We start from the raw sequence: 9,899 nt of genomic DNA, 5'->3' as shown, positions 1-9,899 counted from the left end.
AGTATTCTTCTTCCTCCAAACACGACGAGTTGAGTTTATACCAAAAAGTTCTACTTTGGTTTCATCTGACCACATGACATTCTCCCAATCCTCTGCTGTATCATCCATGTGCTCTCTGGCAAACTTCAGACGGGCCTGGACATGCACTGGCTTCAGCAGCGGAACACGTCTGGCACTGCGGGATTTGATTCCCTGCCGTTGTAGTGTGTTACTGATGGTGACCTTTGTTACTTTGGTCCCAGCTCTCTGCAGGTCATTCACCAGGTCCCCCCGTGTGGTTCTGGGATCTTTGCTCACCGTTCTCATGATCATTTGACCCCACGGGATGAGATCTTGCGTGGAGCCCCAGATCGAGGGAGATTATCAGTGGTCTTGTATGTCTTCCATTTTCTGATGATTGCTCCCACAGTTGATTTTTTCACACCAAGCTGCTTGCCTATTGTAGATTCACTCTTCCCAGTCTGGTGCAGGTCTACAATTCTTTTCCTGGTGTCCTTCGAAAGCTCTTTGGTCTTGGCCATGGCGGAGTTTGGAGTCTGACTGGTTGAGGCTGTGGACAGGTGTTTTTTATACAGATGATGAGGTCAAACAGGTGCTATTCATACAGGTAACGAGTGGGGGACAGAAAAGCTTCTTACAGAAGATGTTACAGGTCTGTGAGAGCCAGGGATTTTCCTTGTTTGAGGTGACCAAATACTTATTTTCCACCCTGATTTACGAATAAATTCTTTACAAATCCTACCATGTGAATTCATGGATTTTTTTTTCACATTCTGTCTCTCACAGTTGAAGTGTACCTCTGGTGCAAATTACTGACCTCTGTCATCATTTTAAGTGGGGGAACTTGCACAATCGGTGGCTGACTAAATACTTTTTTGCCCCACTGTAAGGACGCTGTCATAGCCTGTCAACGACGTTGATTAGCTGCTTATATACGAATGTGAATCGCATTATTGGCTGCACTATGGGATAAGGCAGCATCGTTCTAATCTCATATGGGAGCAGTCACTTACTGACTAACACTGCAAAACAGAATTGTTAAAGTATTAATTTTAATTTCAATTCAGGTAGATTTTTTTTGTGCGTAATGCAGATTTTCTGTGCGCAGAGACCGTGCCAGCAGTGCACAATTGCGCACGTGCGCAGCTTAGAGGGAACATTGCTCAGGGGGCTGAATAATTACGCACTCCCCACTTTTCAGTTATTTATTTGTAAAAAATGGTTGGAATCATGTATGATTTTGGTTCCACTTCTCACGTGTACACCACTTTGTATTGGTCTTTCACGTGGAATTCCAATAAAATTGATTCATGTTTGTGGCTGTAATGTGACAAAATGTGGAAATGTTCAAGGGGGCCGAATACTTTTGAAAGCCACTCGATGTAATAGAAATTTCCATACATAAAATGAACAGCGTCTTTTTTTCATGATTATAAGATAGATTTCTTGTAACTACTTTTTCCTTGTCTTTTGTCATATCATAACTGTGTGACATGTTTATTAAATATCTTTGGGCTAAAAAACAAAAGAAAAGAAAACTAGGGCAAACAAAACAAAGTCATGTATACAGAGACAATCAGAGTAGCGATGACAGATGGACTGCATGTATTGTCTAAGTTGGGTGTGTGCACGTGTGACGTCAAATGTACATATGCAGGAAGAACAAAAGGGGCTTTTGGTTTTCAGACGAAAATATTTAATCATATGAGGTTAAAGTTCTTCTGTTCTTTGTCTAAATGCTGTGGGTATGAAATTCCTTTGGTAGTTCACATGGTGCAACAGCAGCCATCACACAAACCCCAATGAAAGGGAATAGATTGAATTTATGCTTCCCGTATTGTGTTTAAGCAAATTTTTATTACTTTTGGTGGGCTTCAGGTATGCTATGTGTACAATTTAAATTTAAATGCAACTTTTTCACCATTCATTACACAGACAGACTGTCTGTGTAATGAATGGTGAAAAAGTTGCATTTAAATTTTTCGTTATCGTCTGGATTCTCAATTTTTTATTTGTTTCATGGTTGTCAAGCAATCAAGACTATCCCTTGAACATTGGGTGTTCTGGAAATAAGTAAAAAGCAGTTAATATGGGAAAACAAAACAATTTCTTAAGAAGTAAAATAATTTTGCTGAGCTGTTTTAATAAAGTAGAGAAAAAGTGGATTTCTGCATCACCAATGGTGACGTAAATAAGACAAAAAGCAGCTCAAAAGCAGTAATACTGAATATAAAGGAGAGAAAAAATAGTTGTTTAAAGCAACCATTTTCACATCGGGGACAGAAACTTCAGTTTCATGACTTATAAATTTTAAATTTACATACAAAACATTGGCACGGCTTCCCATGTCTCCAAATAAATGGACTTTGGTTAGAGACCTGAAATACTGTCGCGGTGAACACAAAAAACTTACATGTTTTGAGTTTCCCTCTGTGTGTGTGCACAATACTGTAGTTTTTAATACTGAGAGCAGTGTGTCAGGATTTATAAGATGAATCATTATCAATTTCAAACTCAAACTTTTCAAAATTTTAAGGCTTTTACATTACAATATAAAACAACTTGAGGTGACTTGTTGTTTACAACTTATTGTAAATCGGGGCCTATATAAATACAACTTTAATGAACTGATGTGTTTATCAAAGTTTTTGTAATTACAAAAGGAAAACGGTTTCCTCTCGTTGGGCATTCTGAAGTAAAAGGTCATTACTGACAAACATTGCTCTTGCATAAGATGGAGGGGACATTTTAAGTAGGGCATACTGTAATAACCAGAAAACTCACACTGACACCTCTAACCAACCACTGCTGAAAGAGTTTACAAAAATAAAATATAAAATAAAAAAAAATAAAAAAACAGAGACCAAAGATAATGTCTGAAGTTCCTGGCAACCGGATTAGCCCTGCCTTCACAGTACATTACTGTCAGGCAGACAACCATGAAACGTTTCTCGTACTACAACATGCCCCAGCCTACTTTTGCCTAATGACTTTCTTTTGTGCAGAGACTTTATCACATTCATCATGTCACTCTCTGTACTGGTGCTGCTGCTGCTCGTCTGTAGTGTCCAGGCTAATTTTTATGGTATAGTGGTGAACTACTACCCAAGTGGCAATAATTCAACAGGATCTTCCACTGTAAGTACACTTTCTTAAAAAAACAAGTAAATTTACTTTGTGAATTTTAAAATTATTTAGGTAAACATGTCTTCACTGTAAATCTGCAGGGCATGCTTTATTACAAGTTGGGCTACAGCTCCTGCTTGTACAGTGTGCCCTACTACATCAATGGTCAGCCACTTGTGCTACAAAAGGTCGATGAGCCGATAAGCAGAGAGTGGTGCCAAACTGAAGGAGTCATCTCTCAGTATTTTTCCAGCAACTCTATGTTTTCAATTCCGTGAGTGCACACATACATAATTACATATGCATAAATATAGTCTTTGTTGTTGATTTGTCACTGAGGGGGAATGAAATTTAATACCACAACTTCTGAGAAGTCATTCATTTCTATTGCAGGGCCTCTGGAATAGACTGGATCTTTGGCATCAAAAATGGCATCGTATCATTTAAAATTCAGGCTCTGGTGGAACTGAGGATCCGCTCTGACATCGGCAAAGCCAACACATCACCACAGACCACTATCATACCAGCTATCAGGTCAGCCCTGTTTGTGGCTCCATTTCTTTTTTAGTAATTATACAAACATACATACATTCATACAATTTTATGTGTCACTTCTGGTAAATTCATTGCCTTTCAGACACGGAAAGTTTCTGTGTAGAGATGGATAAGGATAGAGAAGTCTTAAAGTGAAAAATTAACCTTTGGTCCTCCTTCATTAATGCAATTTTGAAGCTCTTGAACCATAAAACCTGAACAGTGTCCAGGCTGTGGGTGTACTGAGTAGTTTTCAAACATGAACATATAAAAATGGTGTCAGATATTTCACAGAAATGAATGAATGAATTTGATTATTTTATATTTTTTTAATTTATTTTTATTTTAACTTTCTTTCAGAGTTCCATCAAACTGTCCAAGAAATTTGAGCCTGTTGATGTTTGATCCTGATGGAGACATAGTGAAATGCAGAAATGGAGATGCATCACTCTCAGAGTGTAGTCCCTGCACACCACCATCTGTTCTCAGCCTTTCACCAGTAAGTAACAGCTATTACCCTTTTTGTCACACGGGACATGTTGGCATAAACATCAATCCTCGTGTACCAATCTATACTAAATCTGATTGTAATGAATTTTTTTAACTATTTTGTAATAAGGTCGCTGCCATCAGGTCTAATATTTCTCCATCATCCTCTCAGTATCACATTTGCACTTTGCTTACTTCTGATGCCTGGTCCTCTTTTGCTCCTGTTACCTTAGAGGACATTAGTGCTTTGCTTGGTCATATGAAACTGACTTTAAACCACACTGATGCACTTCCTCCATCAGTTTTTTTTAGTGTGTTTGACTCTATTGACACCTGTATTCAGGAAATAATTAATTCTTCTCTTTATACCTGCTCAGTTTCCAACTTTTTTAAGCAAGCTATTGTTAAACCAATATTAAAGTTTAGATCCATCTCTTCCAGACAGTTACAGGCCAATATCATATTATTTGTGTCAAAGAAAAATCGGTTGCAGAACAACTTAACAACCTTTTGGAGAAAACAATGTTCTAGACATTTTTCCAGTCTGGTTTCTGCAAATTGTACTCCACTGAAACACTTCTTACTTGAAGTGTCTAGTGACATTTTGATGGCAGCAGACACTGGAGAGTACACCGTTCTGGTTATATAGGATCTAACCTCTGCTTTTGATACTGTTGATCACAGTGTCATGATAAATAGGTTTAAGGATTTGTTCGGGATTACTGGTGTTGTTTTAAAATGCTTTATGCCGTATCTATCTGAGAGATCTTTTACTGTCTTTATGAATCAAGTGTTGTCCGAAACATCAGCTTTGCATTCTGTGGTACCTCAAGGATCTGTTTTAGGTCCGGTCCTCTTTTTGCTTTATATATTCCCTCTAGGCAAAATTATCAGAAGTTACAATAATATTTCTTATCATCTCTATGCAGATGACATTCAGTTATACACTTCTTTCAAAGCTTCTGAGTTTTATAAATTGGCTTGTTTAAATAATTGTCTGTCAGTAATCAAACAATGGTTAAACAACAATTTCCTAGAGTTAAATACAGATAAAATAGAAACTTTGATTGTTGCTCCTGATCTTATGATTTCAGAAATTAAGCAGGATATCAGTTTTTTAGGCTCTTCCGTTCAATCAAGTTTCGGGCAAGTCTTGGACACCCAAATCAACAGACTTGGGTCTCATATTTGGTTGTTCAATGTCTCTTGAGAAAAACTTCAAACAAACTAATTTGAAACTGTTTTTATCATCTAAGAAACATTTCTAAACTCAGCCTACTGGTGTTAAAGGCAGAACTTGAGATGATTATTCATGCTTTTATTTCTTCTTGTTTGGATTATTGTAATGGTCTTTTTAATTGTTTCAACAAATCAGCTTTGGTTCGCCTTTAGACTATACAGAATGCCGCGGCAAGACTTTTAATTGGCACAAACAAGAGGTCACACGTTATTCAATTTTTTGCTTCTCTTCTTTGGCTACCAGTAAATGTAAAAAAATAAAAAAAATAATTAATTTTTACTTACTTACTTGCAATGATGCTTGATCATAGCATCATTTCATATCATATCTGGCAAAGTTGGTCTAAAAAACAAATCAAAACCCCTGCTTTTTGTTAATTTAGATAAGTGTAAACTCTATGTGAGGTGTCTTCATGGCCCAATTTTTGTCTTCCTGCAGTCCTCTTGTACTCTGTCATTCAGCCCCACGAACAGCAGTGATGAAGGTCCGTATGCGGTACAGCTGATGATAGAGGACTTTCCCAGACAGAACATAACGTTGACTCAAACCAACGGGACACAAACAATAATAACAACCAACGACGCTATCAGCAAAATGCCAGTTCAGTTTGTCGTGAGAGGTACAAATATTTTCTCCTGGCTCCTGCTTAATGGCCCTGTTATTTTGGCCTTTTTTTCTTTTCACCCTGAAGCTAACATTACTTTATCCTTACTGCAGAAAATCCAGATTTTTTTAAGATTTAAACAACTTGTCTTTACTTTACAACTTGGCTGCTTATGAACTTGGAAAAAGCTTTCTCTTGGCTACCTGTAGATGAGGAAAACAATCCTGGTGGACCAGTTAGAGCAGGGGTAGGGAACGGTAGTCCTCGAGAGCTGGTGTCCTGCAGGTTTTAGATCTCACCCTGGGAAACCACACCTGAATCAAATGATTAGTTCATTACCAGGCCTCTGGAGAACTTCAACACATGTTGAGGAGCTAATTTAGCCATCTAAATCAGCTATGCTGGATCAAGGACACATCTAAAACCTGCAGGACACCGGCACTTGAGGCCTGGAGTTCCCTACCCCTGAGTTAGAGTTTCTATCCTTAAAAATGTCTTTATTATTGTCATCACTGCTTTATGTGTTGTTTCAGTGGATCCTGCAGTGCCATCGTGCACAGAGGGACTCTTTCTACCCATGTTCCTGCCTCCAACCCCAGCCCACAGAACCCAGCTCTACACCTACGTCAATCAGACTCTGGCTATCAGCATCAAGGCACAGACACTTAACTCCACGTAAGTAGATCTCTAAATATATAATTAAAAGACTTTATTTGTTAAATTACCAATGATTAACACATCCTGCAGCACTGAATGTTTCTGCAAATTAAAATGTAGCTTTAATGCGCAAATCAAACCTATTTTTCCTTTAATCAGATCATGAATCTTATCTTCTGAGTTGTGTAACTTTAACACTTCTAACTGCGCTGCTACAGACAGGTTTGACAAGCCAGCAACCCAACTGGTTTTATACTGACGTTAGGATGTACTAGCACTAGGTTAAGCTAAGACAATTAAAGAGAAACAAGAATAAAATAAATAGCTTTTTAGCCAAAATTGCTTAATTTTTTACAGTAAATAAAATCTAAAATAATTATTTCAAAAATTATATAAAAGTCTGATATCCGGTCAAAATTTCACTTTAATAGTTGAAGCATTTACAGCATGTCACAAGTAAACACTTTTTTCTTATTGTAGATCATAAACTTTTTAAAAACTCACTTCTTTCTTGTTTTTTTTTTTTTAAGGATCTCTGAGCTGCTGTTCAGCGCGCCGCACACAGTAACAGAAAGTCAAACAGGCCCAGGACAGTTCACACTGACGTGGACGCCATCTAACTCAGTAGCTGGACAAAGTCACCCCATTTGTTTTGTTGTCCAAGCAGTTTTAGGGTCAGTATCCTGTTTCATGAATACGATCCTACACAAAAGTTTATTGAAACTTTCATTAAAACAAAGTGAAATGTAGCACATGTAATTTGCACATACATTTGAGTGTACTTCTGTTCCAATGAAACTATTTAACTTTGAGGACTGACTGGCTTAGTTCATTGCCTGCACTTTTTAATTTTGCTTTTATATTCACTCATAAAATGCGTCCAACCTTCATTCCTGTAAATCTTTCAGACGCAGGCATTTTAATTATAGTATCAAAACAACTGGAAGGCAGACTTAGAAAAGAAACCAAAATTCAATGAAGACAGTAGACATGGGTGTGTCAAATACCTTTGAGGAATAACTCCATAACAACAGAGACATACCTGAATGGGTGTGACAAGATCAACTTGATAGTTGAAAGAAGAGCAGAAACAGATAAAAATGGCAATGTTTTATAAAACAAGAACTGCCTCAGTAAGTAAAACAATGAGAAGAATACACAGTATACGGTCCAGCTGCAAACAAAGCTTTTACTGTATTAGTGATAAGAACAGGAAGACTGACCAAGTCAATTTCCACATTTAAACCTGTAAATACTAAATGCAACATAGGTTAATGTGCCAACTTATAACTATAACTAACTGCAACTAACTATAATTTAATGCTAAAAACCTAAGTTTTTAGGTCCAAACTAATAAGATACCAAGTCCACACCAACATACAAGTCTCTCCTTGTAAAGGCATACACATGTTATCTTTCCTTTCATAGCTGATTCATTATTTGGTGCACACTATTTTGTTAGTGTCTGATAAGAAAAATACTTAAAGCTTTTGTCCTTTTGAGTATAAAATCATGACTGTTAAGTGTTGAAGGGTACTGAGCCCACATTTTACCTGCTGAAATCCTGGCTCACTGGAAGAGCATTTCTAACAAAGATAGTAACGTTTAATGGTTTGGAGACTTGATGTTGGGACTGCATTAAATAGTTGTGCAACAAATAAGTTTGATTTTATTTTTTATACTTGCAGAGTTACATGTAAAATTTTTTTAAAAGCTATTCATAAGGCACTGCTTTTTCATGTTCTTTGACTTGAATCCAAATCCATCAAACTGTACCAATATGAAAAACATTTTTATTTAGATATGTAACTGCAAGATAAACTCTCTAAACATCAAAAAATGTATATTAAAAATAATGTAAAATGCATTTTGATAAAGAATCTCTTGTACTGATTTATTTTCACAGAGCAGTCAAGTACCACTCTGAGCTTCGATGTGTCATTGTGACCGGTGAGCAGTGTTTTAACGTCCAATACCAACAGCTACACAACTGATACAGTTCATGAGTAACCTCTGTTTCAACTTTTTACAGCATTGCCAACTACATCACCCAATACACCAGTGTGTGAGTATGAAGGCCTGGACTAAATCAAAGTTAGCCTGACTTATCAGATTTAGAGAATAAATAGAAAATAGTAGAAGAACAGAAACTAGTACTTGCATTAAAAATGAATCAAACCAAAAAGCCAGAACTTTTTTCCCCCTTCATTCCAGTGGAATAATTGCTCTTTGCATAGAGCTCAGCTTTGGTAAACACTGGGTCAAATTCAAACCACTCACTGACTGCAGAAAACTGGAGAGTCCAAAATGAATTGTGCTGGATCATCTTAATTTCATTTTCATCTTTATCACAAAACCTCCACTAGAGGGTGGAGTGATATGTTAAAATCTAGGGCTGGCAAGCTTAGTTAACAGTGTTGGTCAAGTTACCTGAAAATAGTAGTTAGTCACTAATTACTGATTACTTCTCCAAGAAAGTAATCCCATACTTTACTGATTACTTATTTTCAAAAGTAAGTTACTTTATTAATTAGTTACTTTAAAAAAACATGATACACAACCTGAAAATGTAATAAAGCAATAGACATTTCAGCCCAATTCTATTTTTTCTGCATATAGAAAATCTGTTTTGTCTGTTTTTAAAACTTGTTTTATTACTTTTATTTTTTTTTAACTTTACACACATTGCATCAAGCAAAAATTAAGGAAGAAATTTGTTTAACATTTAAACCTATTTCCTGCATATTCCAGCATATAAAATAAAACATTTTTTTGTGTTTACACTCTTTCAAATAGATGCAAGTAAAACACAGCAAAAATAAATAAAATCAAAGGTTCAGCGGCACTAAGTCCTGTCGCTCTTAAATCACCTTTTTAACAGGAGTGGAGCAGGTGGAGATTTGCCCAGTGCCACAGCGGTCATGTCAATAGGGGGATCCGGGGGTTTCTCTGTGAATTCTACATTCCAGTGGCAGCGAACTAGGTGGTTGCTCATATTTGAAGTTTAATTTTTTGCTTTAAAAGAAGCTTTTCTTCCCATGCGGGCTAATGTTTTTGTCACTTTTCACAGAATCAAACTCAAAGTAATGTCAGTATTTCCAAGCTTTAAACACTGCATGGTCGTACTCTCTCCCGCACTCCATATTAACCATTGTTGACCTATACGCGTCTGTTGCTGACATGGACGTCACACGCTCGTGCATCATTGTCATTAGACACTCTCACAAACAAAATCACGGTTTAGTAACG

At 36.9% G+C, this 9,899-nt stretch overlaps 1 protein-coding gene across 4 annotated transcripts in view; it reads left to right on the top strand.

Annotated features, from left to right (window-relative positions):
• Positions 1-2,717: 2,717 nt before the first annotated feature.
• Positions 2,718-9,899, top strand: part of LOC146522619 (uncharacterized) — a 9,774-nt gene continuing 2,592 nt past the window's right edge. Inside the window, exons 1-10 of one of the 4 annotated variants that reach the window (XM_085154819.1) lie at positions 2,726-3,138; positions 3,228-3,400; positions 3,520-3,660; positions 4,021-4,159; positions 5,828-6,008; positions 6,527-6,668; positions 7,181-7,324; positions 8,557-8,609; positions 8,683-8,715; positions 9,532-9,899. The exon at positions 9,532-9,899 is cut by the window's right edge and continues 201 nt beyond it. In XM_085154819.1, the coding sequence (XP_085010945.1) occupies positions 3,025-3,138; positions 3,228-3,400; positions 3,520-3,660; positions 4,021-4,159; positions 5,828-6,008; positions 6,527-6,668; positions 7,181-7,324; positions 8,557-8,609; positions 8,683-8,715; positions 9,532-9,533 (1,122 nt within the window). In that variant the 5' untranslated portion in view covers positions 2,726-3,024 and the 3' untranslated portion in view covers positions 9,534-9,899. Of the gene's footprint in view, positions 3,139-3,227; positions 3,401-3,519; positions 3,661-4,020; positions 4,160-5,827; positions 6,009-6,526; positions 6,669-7,180; positions 7,325-8,556; positions 8,610-8,682; positions 8,716-9,531 lie in introns of all 4 variants that reach the window. The other 3 variants (XM_085154820.1, XM_085154817.1, XM_085154818.1) reach the window with 3 other exon arrangements.

This window comes from Neolamprologus multifasciatus, chromosome 3 (assembly GCF_963576455.1).
Source record: "Neolamprologus multifasciatus chromosome 3, fNeoMul1.2, whole genome shotgun sequence".
NCBI lineage: Eukaryota > Metazoa > Chordata > Actinopteri > Cichliformes > Cichlidae > Neolamprologus > Neolamprologus multifasciatus.
This window is presented reverse-complemented; position numbering and strand designations above follow the sequence as displayed.